The 16,671-nt window shown below is 41.6% G+C and overlaps 1 protein-coding gene across 1 annotated transcript in view; it reads right to left on the reverse strand.

Moving 5' to 3' along the window:
• Positions 1 to 16,671, reverse strand: part of MYOM2 (myomesin 2) — a 96,043-nt gene that overhangs the window by 28,772 nt on the left and 50,600 nt on the right. Inside the window, exons 16-24 of the mRNA XM_020782643.3 lie at positions 15,298 to 15,419; positions 13,704 to 13,891; positions 12,348 to 12,474; positions 9,812 to 9,990; positions 9,088 to 9,202; positions 6,415 to 6,571; positions 6,216 to 6,322; positions 2,341 to 2,385; positions 1,734 to 1,870 (exon numbers count right to left, since the gene is read on the reverse strand). Of these exons, the coding sequence (XP_020638302.3) occupies positions 1,734 to 1,870; positions 2,341 to 2,385; positions 6,216 to 6,322; positions 6,415 to 6,571; positions 9,088 to 9,202; positions 9,812 to 9,990; positions 12,348 to 12,474; positions 13,704 to 13,891; positions 15,298 to 15,419 (1,177 nt within the window). The remainder of the gene's footprint in view (positions 1 to 1,733; positions 1,871 to 2,340; positions 2,386 to 6,215; positions 6,323 to 6,414; positions 6,572 to 9,087; positions 9,203 to 9,811; positions 9,991 to 12,347; positions 12,475 to 13,703; positions 13,892 to 15,297; positions 15,420 to 16,671) is intronic.

The following is a 16,671-nucleotide window of genomic DNA, read 5'->3' on the forward strand; positions in this document are numbered from 1 at the left end:
ACTTGATGAGAGCCTCATTAAGAGAATTTTGAACCTCCCAGTCCTGAATTGTCAGATCTTTGGAGACTAAAACTCCCAGAAACCTTGACCACAAACCATGCTGACTGGAGTTTTTGAGTGTTGAAGTCTAACAATATCTGGAAACTCAAGTTTAGGAACCACTACTCTAGATGGTGGAGAATGAAAGGTGTGTGAAAAGTGAACCTAGTAGTGCTTGTTCCATGCAACTTAAAAGGCAGAAGAAGAATCATGTGGGAGGAAAATCCAGCTACCTGCTGATTCACTGCTCCTATTACTACAGGAATGAGATGAGGCCTCCGTTCCTCCAGTAATTGGCTGCAGTGTAGGGATGTAGATGGTTACTTATTTTTATTCTCTCAGGTAAGAATGGCAAGTTTTCAAAGGCCATTTCCTCTCCTTCATCAAGGAAACAAGATTTATATGCATTATTCACATTTCAGATTTTTTTTGTGTGAAAACTTTGTGAAACTCTCTTCATGCAAAAATCTTATATTTTATTTAAGAACACATAATCACAAACTTTTGCACAAAATGCGCTTGTTTGTTTTTTTTCCTAATGCTGCTGCTAGTGAAAAAGTTGCTGGTCTTTTTGTTCTTGAGTACAAACAAGAAAGAATTATTATGGTGGTTGCCAATGTTTTTGACAGAGTGTCTCAATGTGTCTCAATACGCTTTTTTCACTGAGGATGGGAAAATACATGAATATGCATTGCATCCTTAGTGCAGTGGGATGGCGGATACATCAAAGCCGAAAATGAGCTTGCTCGCTCTCCAGCAAATTAGTGGCTAGCATTTTAACACTACGGCTGGATAATATATACACAATTAATTTTAGAAGCATATTAAACGAAGTGGGTAACACCTGGGCTCTGTTGCTTTGGGAGGCTAATTTGTCTATCTCCTTCCTTCTTCCATTAATCCATCAGGTCTTCAAGCTATGCACCACAGATCATAAGTCAGAGGCTGACAGTAAAGAGCAGAAATTCGATAGCTTGAAGGCAGAAAAAGAATGGATGCTCTTCCACTATCATGCCCATCTCTCCCATGATCCGGTTCTACTGAGGAAGTTTAGCGTAGCACAGGCCACTCTCAGCCAGTGGCTGGATCCTCAGTCTTCAGGAAGGGTTATCACTAAGCTGACACCTCCCTGGATCCACTCTTATGGCTCCTTCTTCACAGCACTCTGCCATGTGAGCCATCATGTTGATGTTCCATGACTTCCCTGAGCTAGTGTCATTTGGGGCATAGGCGAGAAGTCAATGAAAGCACTTTACTGCCTGACATCACAAAATGAGCCACCAGGGGGCATCACTTGAACAGAAGAGCCCACCACAGGACACTTCATCAAGGACCTGTTTTGAACCTAAACCTGACCTTGATGCTGGTGACAGGTGGCAGAGGCTAGACGAAATCCTATCACAGGTCTGACAGAGCTCATAAATCTCTAATTGAGCACCCATTAATATTTTCTAATAATCTATTAAACACTGCCTTTATTCATGTTCACTGAACTCTTGCAAATGTTAAGGACTGGGCGCTGGTCATGTGAACAATTTTGTAAGGTTCCGCTCCCTATCTGCACTTCTATATTAATTTAAACAGAGTGATGGCTTTTTTACAAAAAGTATTCCTTCCGCACTGGGTTGGAACACTTCTCCTTCAAAGGATGACTGACAAAACCTGGCACTATATTTTCCGATGTTTTCACTTACATCACTGTCGGCAACTTCAGTGTCATTGATCACAAATCTATAGCTGGCATCAGGTGAAAGGCTCTCTGCCTGAAGCCAGAAACGAACTTGCCCTCTGTCCAAAACCTCATAGGCTAACTCAGACTTCAGAGGGATTGCTGGAGGAAAAGAGAACAGCATAGAGCAAACATGTGAAGGCCTTTTGGAATAATTCAGCAAAAGATAAGTCCCGTGGTTTAAAGCTTCTGAGCATCTTAAGCAACAAACAAGTGAAATGTTATGAAAGCTAAATGGAAACCCTCAACTGTATTTGCACAGATGCATATTAAAACTGGTTTTGCATGAGTTAGAGCACAAGCTCAAGTGCGTATTTATTGCACCATTTAGGGCTTTTAAATATATAATCTGGTAAATATTAGACATACCCAAGCGGAATCCATTCATTCAAATAAATTTGCAGTGGTGAAGAGGATCCTTCTTAATCAGAAACTAATATTTGCATTTAATTAATAGAAGGATAAGCAAACTGCTCTTTTTTTAAAAAAAGTTTTCATTATTTTACTCCAATCAGTGATGTATAAATATATTCCTTCCAGGGCTGGATATTAGATGCAGATGTCCCACTTACTTGGATTCCTGATTTCATGACTTAGTGTCATCAGACGTTCAAGCTCTGAAACGAAGAACAGTTTTCATGTTTTAATTTATTCTGACAGAATATAGTTTAAGAACAGTGTCTGAGTCCATGAAGCACTAGTAATCTTCCGTTCCATGAGGAAACACTTGAGAAAATTCAGGTTTTGAAAATGGAAGAAGACAGGGAGCGAGAGATTGTGGACCTGGGTAAGAAGACCTGACCTCCACCTCCTGCCTACCAATAAACACACTGTTGTTTATATTTAAGGACTTTCTTGAAGGAAAAATGGTGGGTAAATGAAAGACTACAGCTTCAGTGAGTAGCAGCAGAGGGACAGCATGAGAAGAGGTTCCCTGTGTTGAGTGACTTGCCTGCCATCCAATGGACACCTTTACCCCCCCCCCCTTGGTGGGTAAGCAGGGATTGGGACCAGAGATTGTTATACCCTTGAGCACAGGACCATGAAGAACCCCTTCAATATAAATTGAGGGTGGGAGTTGCTGTAGCAGCCCTCTTGAGCCAGGCACACCTCTGTCAGTCCTCCTCATTTCCTGATCCCCATGGGAGGGGGATCCCAAGCCTGGGATAAAGTCGAATGCCTGCCTCCCTCACTGGGGACCCACTCCTATGCACACATCTCAAGGAAGACTGGCAAGAGAGGAGTCAGGGAGCTCCTAAAACACCAGATTGAAGACTGTGTTCTTCCAGTCCACCAAGTAAGCACCCCAGCTTCACAGCCTACTCCTGATTGGTTGAGCTATTCCCCTCACCTGGTTGGCTGAATTTCCCCAGCTAGCTCTCAAGCAGTTGGCCAGCTCGTGATCCCCAAAATGATCAACAAAGGCACCAAGCTTTTCTGATGTGGAAGCAAGGCAGGGCACATTTTCCCCTGGTCTTGCCAAGCCACAAGCAGGGCTGCAGGGAAGTGCTGACTGGAGGGGTCCTGGTTTCTATTAAAATGTCCCAATATATGAAAGACTTGCACCTTTCCTGCTTCTTTCTCTTCTGGTCAAGGCACAGGGAACATTTTAGAAGTGTTCACTTGCTCTCCATTAATTGGAACTTTTCGTATCCTCTGAACTTGACAGATTGAGATAAATGTCAATTGGGATTGGATTGAAACAAAGCACCATCAGACTTTGTTTACAAAACTGCCCTGCTTAAACCAGCTACAAGGTTTGTTGGGTGTACTGTAACTTTGCATCGCATAGTGCCAGGGAATGAGAGGTTAAACTAGATAGCTAATGAGGGGAGGGTGTCTGTCCTAGTTCAGGCACTCAGTGGCCTTATAAGGCTCCTCCACACTCCTTTAACATTTTCCTTTCTCTGGCTTTTCCACTTTTGTATCCAGCAAGGAGCTACGCATGCGATCTCCTGGATGTTGTCCCTTCAGCAAAGAGGCCCAGCCAGAAGTTAGACCCACAAGCTCTTCTACCTGTGTGAATTATTTGTGAGTAGTAAAAATTAAACCTGTTTTTGATCCTAAAGATGATGGAATTCTGCCCCGACTGCATGACACTGGATTTTAACCAGCCATACTGGGTTGCAGCTGCACATAAGTGCTTCCAAAGAATTGTGCTAGTTTTATCAAAAGCCACCCTTCATAAAGAAGATTAACTATGGCTTAGGGTCCAGACATAATGCTCAACTGCATCATTTTTAAGCCAAAGGAAAAACTTCCAACCTCCTCTTTCCGCATGTGCCAGCAGCAGAGAGAACTGTAGTAGCTCTGGAGAAACTAAACTCATCCCCATCATGACAAACCACAGTTTATCATTCTCTTCAAATGTACCCTGAAAGTTTTGAAATGCTCCATGAGTTCATGATGAGGTACACTAAAATGTGATGTCCTCATTTTGTAAGGCACAGCATCATCTAGGGGTATTTCATTTGTTCCTTTTTGGACTCTGAAACCCAAGATTCTCCAGGAATTTCCCCAGCCAGAATTTTAGCAGTTCCAGTCCACAAACATGTACCTATGGATACCTTCATTTCAGTCACCTGGTCAAGCCAGCAAGACCCTCCTTCAAGACCTTCTTCCAGGCTTCCATTTCCAGCTGCAATGCTTCTTGAAGGGAAGCTGTCCCAGTGTTTCAGGGTCTGTGTGCCTTCAAGAGGTATCCTCTATAGCAGTGCTCCCCAACCTTGGGCCTCCAGATGTTCTTGGACTACCACTCCCAGAAGCCTTCACCACCACCTCTGCTGGCCAGGAATTCTGGGAGTTGAAGTTCAAGAACATCTGGAGGCCCAAGGTTGGGGACCACTGCTCTATAGAGCATAAAGAACAGCAGCAACAATACCCCAAGAAGAAGGCCTTAGCCTCATCCAGGGGATGGATATGAAGGTGCCCACAGGTATGTGTTTGTAGGGTGGAAATCCCAGAATTCTGCCCTGGGAAACTCTTGAGAATTCTGGGATTTGGTGTCCAAAAACAATGAATGGTACGCTTCTAGTAACAACATCTTATCTGTTGATCCTCTCCCGTGGTGTATCATTTTAAAGGGTCTCTTTCCAGCATTTGGAAAAGAGAATGAAAGCTAGTGAACAGGAAATGTTTACCAAGATCTACTGTAAATGTCAGCAAATCCTCATAGAAGTTGTGCAGAAGGCTAGGTTCTACATAGCTGAATACAGAGATTAGCCCTGCTTAACGTATTAGAATTGCTAATAAGGGCTCGTAAAATGGAGCTAATTGCATGGTGTGCATATTTGCAAGTAACAAAGAGAAAAGAAAATTAGCAAGCGAGATGTTCAAGAAGCCAACAGCTATTTCTATTTCACTTCTAAATGTATTTTGTGCATGTATGATCTATTCATTTTAAACATTTACTAGTCTGTGGAAATGACCAGCTCCAACAGTGTGGGAGGAAAATCAAATAAGATCTGTAAAGACTTTAGATACTTTAGAGAAGACATTCCCAACATTGGGTCTCCAGATGTTCTTGGACTAGACCTCCCAGGACCCTTCACCACTAGTTATGGTGGCCAGGCTTTCTGGAAGTTGCAGTCCAAGAAATCTGGGGACCCAAGGCTGGGAACCACTGCCTTTAGGGACCTGTTGAATGGAATAAGGGGCAACTTTGCTACAAAATGTTGGGGTGATATGTCCTCCTGTTCAGTACTCAAGCTGCCCCATCTTACAGTCTTGTAGACATAATTATGGCAGTAACAACAGTGAGCACAATTCAGAGTGATATACTGCTGACAAAAGAAGCTGCTTCATCAGTTGCATGCAAAAGCAATTATCCTTTCATGCAGACTTTGTGTGCCCTCAACAAATATTGTCCTTCTCCTCACCCTCCGCACTTCTTCCTCTGCTCTGGAGGGCTTACCAACCCGTGGGAGTATATACTAAAGATGTGTGGGATGTATCTGGGGAGAGGAATTGGTACCTCTTAGATCTTCTTTCACCATTGGTACCCAACTGGATCCTCGCCAGGGATGAACAGCTACAAAACTAGGGTGTATTTTAGCCCTAACTAGCATAGTTTCATAGAAATTTCACCTGTCAGTTAACACTAATGTGTGGTCTATTGATTTCAGTGGGATCACTCTAGATGGATTAAAATTATATTTACCCCATATCAATACAATATGGGGCTAATATCTGCCAAATATGTTTATTACTTGACAACAGAAGAAGAAAAAAGTGGGGGATGGAGAGGAAAAAATTCCAAATCCTACAAGTTACAAAAATGGCAACTCTTTCTTTCTCAAAGTACTTTCTACAGAGCTTCGAGTCCAATTTGGCACAGAAAAAAAAAAGAAATATGGAATACATTCATCTGGTCTGGGTATTCAGTGAGTTACCTCTTTTTTTAACTTTAAAAGAAATTGCTTTACAAGACAATAAGATTTTGTCTTACCTTCCTCATCCATAATAAAACTGGACGAGACTCCCTCCGTATCACTAACAGCCACAGAGTAAGTACCCAGATCTTCTTTGTCCGGTTTTTTGAAATACAGCTTAGAACTAAAAAGAAGTTTTTAAAAAATGTATAATTAAAGATCTGTTGAGAGTACCCCAACACTGAAAGACATCTATAGGGGGACTTCAGCACTTACTGCTCTCCAACTGTTTCAACCTGAAACCTTTCATGATCATCTATTTCTTCGTAGAATTTACTCCAAGAAAACTGAGAAGCATCTGAAATTTCTTTGCAGTCGAAGGCAAGGTAAATATTGCCTTCTTCATCCACACCCGAAGTGATTTCTTTGGTGCCTGCAAGACATGTTTGTAATTAGAATTATAGTTATAAAGGAAAAGTGTCAGTACTCCCCATGTATGATTCAATTAAAAGAATTTGCTTAAAGACTGGATTGTTCCTTTAATTAACTCTGTTTACAGCTGAAGCCAGAAGGAAGACACACCGCTTACAAATGGAGAGGGAGGACCATTTTATTTTTAGATCCTGCAAGAAAATAAAGGGGGCGGGTGGCACTATTGCAGATATTATGATGCCTTCTAGTATCTGAATGCCACACATATAGGAAAGGATGCAGAGGAATAAAAGAGTAATTTAATTGTGCATGTAAGTTTGGGATTCTTCATCCTCACGGCAGCCTATTCCAGCAGGGACTTGTGTTGGGCTCCATCAGCTCAGCCCAAAAGAAAGAATGGTTTTAGTGGACCCTTTAGCACCAGGTCTTAGATCATAGAGTAAGGAAGAGAGAGTTGTCTCAGTAGCTACTCTCAAGTTGTCTAACGCCCTGCCAAGAAAGGTTGGGTTTTATCCCTCTGGGTTGTTCTTCTCCTGGCAAAAAAAGACATTTCTGTTTACTTGAACTTTTAGTATTTCAGCTGCAGGAGTTTTAGCTCATTCAGCGTCATTCTCTCTATTTATTAATACAGTATGTTATAATTGTGTTCTAAATCTGGTTAATGTACTTCTGTTCTTACACAGATGCTACTATTATAAGCTGCCTTGAGTGCAATTTTTACCTGAATGGCAGAATACAAATATAATGAATGAATAAATAAAATATAGTAGCAAAGCCTACATACATATTTAAGTGAACTTAAACTTGTTAGCTCTCCCTAAGCCTGAAAAATAAAATTCTCATGGAGTAGATCCATTGAATCAGTGCGATTTACCTAAGCTTTGACTCCCCATTCAACTATTGACTCTAGTTGGACTAGCAAAAGGCTTTAAGCCACGCAGACCTGTGTACGTGTATTTGTGTGGGTCAAGTCTACCTTCAACTTTGTCTTGATCCACAGAAAGACAAGCCATCATCCTTTTTTTATTTGCCACTTCCACTCCATTTTGTTTGATTTTAAGCACAGGCACATTTTTATGTATTCCACCTGTACGGATGAAATCTGCCAAAACTATGCTGAACAAAAGGAAATGTGCCCTCAGGCCTTTTGGGGAAGCATGAATAAAAATGCAAAACAAGAAGGGGGAAGGGAAGAAAAGCTATGGGCACAAAATGCATTAGGCAGAGCAAAAGGGGAGGGTCCATTGCAATTCTATCTGGTGTTGGCTGACCTCTGAGCTATGAAAGAGAACATGACGGGACTGCTTCAGATGTCCTTTAACTGGAAAGTGCGTAGGCATATATTCGGCTCAGCTACAGTCCTAGCTGCCGTTTCTTCATCGGCCAGAAAAAAATGACTAACATTGCTCCTAGCCAAGGAAAGGATGGCAGAAGTTTGAAATCGTCATCTTCTCTTCTTTCTAGCCAATTGTCCACAGCAAAACAAGTGATTGCACTACAAAAGTCATGGCAGCACTAATGAACATTATATGCCACATATCTATACCTCATCCAGGCGGCATACAAATCGTTGGGTAACTCTTTTGTAGGATAGCTCTGAACTACATGTGGTAGCACCTTGATTCCACATGAACTGCCATGGGATTTGTAGTTTGGTGGCGTATCCAGACATCTTGTTCAGAGAGCTCTGGCGTCCTCCTTTGAACTACGGCAGAGAATCTGAAGTCCCTTACCAAACTACTGGTGCCAGGAGTCTACAAGATGGAGCTATGGCAGTTAAATTAGAAGCAAACGATTGTAACAAGGTAATATTGGTACAACTGTAATGTTAGGAATCTTCTGCCCCCTGTACCCTCTGTTTTCAGGGACACACAAGTGTCTCAGATAGACGACTAGTTGTTTCATAAGTCTTCAGAACCTCTGTAGGTCAAATCTTTCCTCTTTCCAGGTGCTCACTGGGTGACTTTCAACATAATATACTTCATGGGTTTTTTTTTAATGAGAGCAGGGGACCTTGAATCTTTTGGACAAAATGCAGAATACGAATCCAAAACAAAAACAAATAAATATGGGAATCATTCTTATACATCTGCTTTATTGCTTTTTATTTTATTTTAGAAGGGATCAACATTAAACACAGCAGATCCTCAAGACTACAACCAAATCCATTCTTCAGTGATGGTCATAAAGCCAGCTGTTGTACATCAAGCACCACCTTCTCACTGGTATCATTGGAGGTGGGCATCTTCTGTCTCTCTCAGCTGTCTTCTCCCTTCTATCCTGTTTTGCCTTGCTTGGCCCTTCTCTCTCACTCTTTTTTTCTGTCCCTTCACTCATACCTCCACTTTCTCCTCTGCTATGGTACTTAATGACATCAGTGCACGCAACCAATCATTGAAATTGTAAAATCAGGCATTAGAGAACAGTGTAAGAACAAAGGGCAAATTAGAACGATTCATTGCAAAAAGGGGAATGTAAAGCAAGCTGTCCTAAGTTGGGGTTCTACTGTATTCATACCTGGTTTAACTTGAACCAGCACAGCTTCAGAAACATCTGATGGCTTGCCTATCCCGGCATTGTTCACTGGGCGAACACGAAACACATAACATTGGCCCTCATGTAGTTCTGTGATCTTAAAGGAGACACATAGGAAACTTTACAAATACCAGGTTAAACCCAACATGACACTAGTGGACATCTGCTATGGGACACATTCCTCTTGCTTTCATTCCCCTCCCACAGCTTCCTCTACACGGCTTGCAAATATCCTGTGAACAGTTTCCAACCCTGCCAGAGCTGATTTTGAAGGCATGAAGAGGAATCTCTTCTTGGGTCCACTAAGGAAAGGATTAGCAAATTCAGTGAAACCAGGAGTCAGTTTTCTACCCTGGGATCCTTCGAGGGCAACACAGATTGCCAAAACAATGAAGGGGTTATAGATACAGCCACAAGTCCACTTGCAGTTGTGACAAATTGGTAGTTTTGTTGCATGAAGCATTGCACGGAGGCTCATGACCCATTTGAAGGTGAATCACTGCAGCTGGACTGCCGGTTCACTTTTTTTTCCCCCTGGGGGAAATTCTGAAGAAACGGCGGGCTGTAAAACAGCAACAGCCATACTTAGCCCATCCCTATGTTAAGGGAATCGGTTCTGTCAGAGAAAAGTTAGTTAGCACTGGCCAAATTTCACAGTACAGTACAAATGCAAAAATAAAGGCACCAGGGCGAGGCAAGCTTCTACCTTTAAGTAACGGTGAGATGTTGGTTTCTCGTTGAATGTAATCCATTCGTCCCCTCCTTCTTCCTTGTAGTCCACAAAATATCCAGTAACTGGGCTGCTGCCCGTGTACACAGGGGCCTTCCACAGAATAACGAGGGATGTATCTCTGATCTCACAAAATGTAAGATCATATGGAGGGCCTTGTGGGTAGATGGGCAGTGAATATTAGCAATAAAGTCAAAATATTCTCTCTCGCAATAACAGTTATTCAGGAATTGCACCACTTTATATTTGTTCTTCATACACTCTTCTATAGAACTAGATTTTCTCCTGTCATTATTTTCATCACTAAAATACTAATGCCTGCAATTCTTCCTGACATGGTTTTGTTTTATAAGAAGGGAATAATACTGGTGACTGAACAATTAAACAGTAACTTCCTATCATGTTCCTGCATCCATTTAGGGTGCTGTTAAGTTTCTGCAAAATAGTAATGATGACTTATTTCCTTATTTATTTGTGCTTTCTTTTACATTTTTTAAAAAAATTCATGTTCTTTCCACCAACAACTTCATACATTTTGGAAAGTTCTTCTGAAAACCAAAGGAACTAGATCTGGCCCCTCTGCACTGGCCAAATTAAATTAGGACAGCCGTATTCGTCATGAAGATGATTGCATTACACTTGCCTGCCATACGGCTGTTAAAAGATACAGCACCTGTCAGGAAAAAATTGGTAGCAACCTTAATTCAGTGTTATGAACATGGACAAATGGACAAGGATCCAAAGCTAGACCCTAAAGAGTTAAGAACTCAAAGCTCTCAGCCTTGATTCATAGATTTGTCAGTTTTGCTTTTTCCTACATCCACGTTTTTAAAATCTCAAGTTCTTTCTGTTCAATGCATGGAGACATGTTTTAGTCTGGAAACATTTTTCCTCATAAAATGAGCAAAACAGAATTCTCACTCCATGTGGCAAAGTGCTGAAGAGAGTTCTGCCACACATTTGCATCCAGTGCAAAATCTAGAAAAGGAGGGGAGTATTACAGGTTTCCTCACTGTATGGTTGTGCAGTGAAGACAACCGCTTTACCACACGAGTCATATGCACATTGGGTTATGCTCCCCATTCACCTTTGATCTCCTGTTTTCCTTGTGCAACAGCCATATATGAATTCTCAAGAGCATCAGATGTTACCCAGTAGTCTCAGCACTATGTAAGAGGCATTTTAGTGTGGAAATCAATGAGTTTAAAGCCTCTTGTGTGTGTTTGTGTGCATGTGTGTGTGACGCACAGATCCTTTCTTTGAAACCCATTTTAGTTCATTTTCATTCTGCTCCACCAAGCTGCTCCACTGAGTCTGGAATTAACGTTGCCACTGAATACAAATGATTTCATTAACAGTTATATTGATTTTACTGTTTCCACATGAATAGCATGCATGAAATGGAAACTAGAAGTCTTTGTCAAAGTTTCCCAAAACAGCGTCTTCTGATTTGTCTTTCAGGGGCTTAATATCAATCTGTTTTCTGTTATATAGAACTTTACATGCTAACACAGCCCACCCACCCAGATGTCTCAGGGGAAAAAAGTCAGAGGAAGAGAAGAAGACCAAGAAGCAGAAGGTTGCCATAGAGGAGAATTCACCTAATTAGAAATAGATGTCTTATTTAATCCCTTCTGTGCTAAAAGACTGGCTTTGCACTTTATGACATTGGTGATTTTCATACAATAGAATTCACCACATTAGTATTTATACCTTTGTACTAAAACACTCCCATCTAGGAAGAACCAGAGGAAGATTGTGCTGGTCTTCTGACATAATTCAACCTGCTTTCTTCAAACAGTACTAGACAAGTCAACACTGTATATCAACCAAATTCTCCCTATTCCAGATACAGTGGTGCCTCGCTTGACGAGGATAATCCGTTCCAGCAAAATCGCTGTAGAGCAAAATCCTCATCAAGTAAAATAAAAAAGCCCATTGAAATGCATTGAAAACCGCTCAATGCGTTCCAATGGGCTAAATACCTCAGTGTCCAGTGAAGATCCTCCATAGGGCGGCCATTTTCCAATGCCTGTGCAGTGAAAAATCCATCCTAAAGCACAGCGGGGAGCCATTTTACACAGTGGGCGGCCATTTTGAAAACCGATAATCAGCTGTTTTGATCGTCGTAATGCGAAGAATCGGTTCCTGAAGCAGGGAACTGATCTTCAGGAAGCGAATTTTGCCCATTAAAACATCATTTTGCGATCGCAAAAACCTCATCGTCAAGCAGATTCATCATTTAACAAGGTAATCATTAAGCGAGCCACCACTGTACACCCATGAAAGACTACTCTGGTATTTGTTATGCAGTCTACTGCTGATGGAGGACAATGGGGAGTGTTGACCAATTCTATTCCACACCAGCAGACTGTAGGAACTCTTCCAGGAGGATTGAAAAAACTCTGGTTGATAATCAAGTATATAAAATAACAACTGCTGTCACCAGATATTAGATTTAAAACTATAATTCAATGTAAACAAGGTATAAAGAACCAAACCAATTACTCACCAGGTTCTGGCATTGTCCATGCCTCACATTTGAAAGGGTCACTGGGGTCAGATGACTGACCTATGCCAGCTATATTAGCAGCAGCAATTTTGAATTCGTAGTATGCATTTTCTGTCAAATCCTCTACCTTTGTAGAACAGTTGATAATAGAAACAAGTTCAACATAACATAATATTCATGTCATTCTCTCAACAGGAATGAAACATTATTCAGAGTTAACCTCTGGTACAGTACTTCAACTTGCTTATGCATGTAGACAGAAAGCAAGAAGTCTAATTCCAGAAGTCTTGCAATGGAAATGTGCATAAATTCAATGACAGCAGCTTTAAAATGAAAACGTGACCTGTGGTACCTTAATAATCAGCTTTTGGCGTCATTACCTCTCATAGGCAATCATCTACAAATGAAATAAATTCTTGTCTAGAAAATGTTAATCTTATGAGAAACTGACTCATCTCCAGAATTCCACAGATCAGAAATAACTAATTACAAAGAACTAGTTACTTGTCATTCATTCCTTTCTACAATATCTAAAGTACTTTACGCTGCAATTGTAACTGAACAAGGGGTGATTTCATTTTTTTTCAAAGTTAACTTATAGTTCCTTTTATAGTTACAAGAATATGGCCTCACTAAATGTTGGAGAAAGCATATCATATGATGGAAGTGGCAGCTCGGGCTGTGCCTTATGCTCTGTCATGGGGGCTGAAGCAATAACAAGGTGGATAGAAGCAGAATGTGTTTTGTGCCCCAGACCAAAGTGTTCCTAGAGCACTCAAGGTTTTCAAAGTAATTAAAACATAACTATTGCAAGTTCCTTATGGGAAATGGAAAAAAAAAACAGATGGCTTCTTAAATAGTAATTATAATGCTAACGAACTGCTTTGGGAGTGTTGGGCAATATAATTATAACCAGTTACTTTTTAAAAGTAATAGTCCAAGCTTTGAAAATACCACAGATCTTTGCCGTATCTGCTTATTCTGTCTATTCACTTCAAGTGCTCTGAAAGCAATCCATCCTCTGAGATCAGAACATGAATTACCTGCCTGCCCTCAGGAAACATGAACTTGCTTCCCACAGAAAGGCATGGATCTAGATGGCGGTCCTTTGCTTCTACTTGTCCACAGGCCAGTAGGAACAGAGGAGGGACAAGAAAGGGTTCCACTGATCACATATGGGGATTGCCTCTGTGTGTATGTAGCGGCATGTGTGGGGGGACACGTCAAACTCTGTCTTCCTTTCCTTTCAGCTAGTGCTTTGGTACCTGATCTGCACAGGTAACTCACTGTCAAAATACAAGTGTAAAAATGACGCAACATTCAATCTGAATACCAAAAGTGTGAAACCATACTGACCGTATAAATCCTCTCTTTAACGAGGGAAGAGTTGACTTCATGCCAGTTGTGGTGGTGTACCTCTCGTTTGTCTATGTAATAACCCAGAATATTTGATCCGCCACTGAATCTTGGAAGTTTCCAGCCAATGGTCATTGAGTGGCCATCACAGTTGAGGAGAGTGAGACCATAAGGATAAGATGGGCAGGCTTGAAGAGGTTCAACATATGGAGTTATTAGAACAATGTCCAAATATGGTGGTCAGGCTTCTATTACTCTACGTGATCATGGAAGGGCAACCACGCCAGGTCACAACCTGACCTCCCCTAGTTTGTGCAAGTAATCACATGGATGCTTATATACAGTAGTTAAGTGCACAACTGGAAACCTAAGGAACAGGATAGCCACTTGTGTGTTTGCCTGACATATGCAGATTTTCCTCAATTGGGTTTTGAAACCAGCTCACATAAATAACAAAAAATATGAAGCAGCTTCTCTTCTATGGTTTGGTGGCACAGTGGACTACTAGTGATTCCATGAGAAATCTATATGGCATATTTATTCCTTTGTTTTCAATGAGGTGTATTCCCTAACAACTGGTGAAGACTGCAGTTTTCAAATCTAAATGGATTCAAGTTTCAGAAAAGCCCAGCAAAGCCATGAATTCCAATCTTCCTTCAACAATACCCTTTCACACTCTGTGATTAAGACCACAAGAGCCAAAAGATGAGATTACTAAGGAGAATTTCTTCTACAAAACACTCTTCTTCAAGCCCTTGAAGAAGCGAAACCCCGTGATTTGTGTGGAAAGACACTTTTTCATAGTGATTGCCTCCACCTTGATGTAATGGATCAAACTAGCAGTTAGAACAGGACTTTGGTGACCTGGATATAAATCCCCACTGAGCCATGAAATTAACTGGGTGACTCTGAGCCTGTCAACCTCTCTCAGCTTGACCTATCTCACAAGCTTGTTTTGAGAATTAAGCGGGCAAGAATTTTTGCCACCTTGAGCTCATTGAAGGAAAGGTGAAATATAAAGGCAACGTCCAAACAAACATTGTTTCTCATGTGGAAACTTTCTGAGAGGATGAAATGTTCCCGTGCAAACAGAACATAGATGCCTTCAGCACTGATAATGGTGTGGGGGTGGGGGTGGGGAAATCTACAGGATACTGAGAGTTTTCCATGTGAGACACATTGCTATATACAGTAGGTAGTCTCCACCTTCTGGAACATTCTTCTCTAGCAGTTAGAGAACCAGAAACAGGGGTCTCCTTTAAACACCCACTGGAAACATATTGGTCTTTTTGTTTGCATTCCTCAAAAGCTCCCACCTTGTCAGTACTCTCTTTCTTGAACTTGTTGCTAGAATGTTTTGTATAAGCATTTATTGTTTTTAAAGAGTTCTTAAATGTTTTTGTACCCACTTGGAAAGCTTGTGACAACAAACATACAAATACTAGGAGAAATGATAATTAATAAATTATTTCAGCAGGCCACATTGCAATAAGGCACAATCATCGTTTAGCAACAGCTAGCCACGTGGATCAGACAACATGCAGAAGAGCTACTAAACACGCACATACTGCAAGGATTACAAAACCTCACTTACTGAGAGCTGCCTGCACTGTTATAGCCTCAGACTCCTGAGAATTTTCGCTCAACCCTACTGCATTTGCAGCTTTCACACGGAAGACATACTTCTCTCCTGTTGTCAAACCGTGAACGGTAAACCTGAAAAAAAAAAATAGGAATGGAAGGTGCTGTCATTTCACTTTAACGCTATCATAGGTGCTTGCACCATATCATAGAATTAGAACCTCAGCTCTGTACCTGCATCTAAGGTATATTCCACATGAGCATAAGATGGGGGGGGGGGGACAGAGCACTGGGTGGAATACAAGAAGGATCAGGGATTGCTACAATACAAGGAAACTAAATAGCCCATGCTAATTCCTGCCATATTAGTGAAGGCATAGGGAATGCACAGGAGGGATCCCATTCAAGACTCGTACGGTGTCCAACTTATGGTGATGCTGTCTCAGGACTTGCTTTTTTGTATAGATTAATCTTTTACTTCGTAACTGCAAAATAAACAACAACAAAAGTGTGACAAAATGCTCAGGCCTGGGGGATGATTCAGTTTCTTATAGCAGGTGGAATGTTTACACCTATATCCTGAAGCTACTTGATGCTCCTAAATGGTGTGCCACTGTATGCTATTTGACATATGGAACATAGAATAAGATAATGAGCCATCTGGTGTAGAGGATAGTCCTCGCCTGCAATGCAGTTGTAAAGTTTCTCTTGTCCAAGATCACTCCCACTCCCCCCACTCCCCTCCTCACTGCCAGGAGGAGGCACAAATGAGTCACCCAGTCTTCTCGGTTGCAGCAACTAGCTCCACAAGAACCAGGCGTGGGAAGGGAAGCTCTTGACACAGTCAGCTTGCCACTGTTGTTCAACCTACCAAGTTGCTGGCATGATGGGCAAGTATCAAGGTAGACTGCAGCTCCCTTTCTTTCACAGGATAGATCCAGCACTTAAGGGAAATGCAGAAAGCCTTTTGAGATACTCAGAAACTTGTGTGAGGTTGCACAGCTTGACTTACAATGTTTGGCAGGTGGCATGGGGAGGCCAAGGAGGAGAGAGTGAAAGAGTAGAGGTGTGCAACTCCAGTGATGGGCAACGGTTTCTTTTCCAGCTTCAGGGCGATGCAAGAGGCAACAGCAGTCCATACAGGAAAGCAACATGGAGAATGTGTAAATGGGTGTAACAGAGGGGGTGAGATGCCTATGGATGGGCTTCAGAGTGGATCTCCACCCCCCCCCATTAATACCATCAGTATAATCAGGTACTATGTATTCTGACTGGCAAAGACCCCTGAAGGCCTAAGGCAGAAACTTTGATCAGAACATAGGCTTGCAGTATGTGATCAGTGAGCTGCAGTGTTTCCCTATGAGAAAGGTACAAAAAGTTGATGAAG

This window comes from Pogona vitticeps, chromosome 1 (assembly GCF_051106095.1).
Source record: "Pogona vitticeps strain Pit_001003342236 chromosome 1, PviZW2.1, whole genome shotgun sequence".
In the NCBI taxonomy this organism is placed as follows: Eukaryota; Metazoa; Chordata; class Lepidosauria; order Squamata; family Agamidae; genus Pogona; species Pogona vitticeps.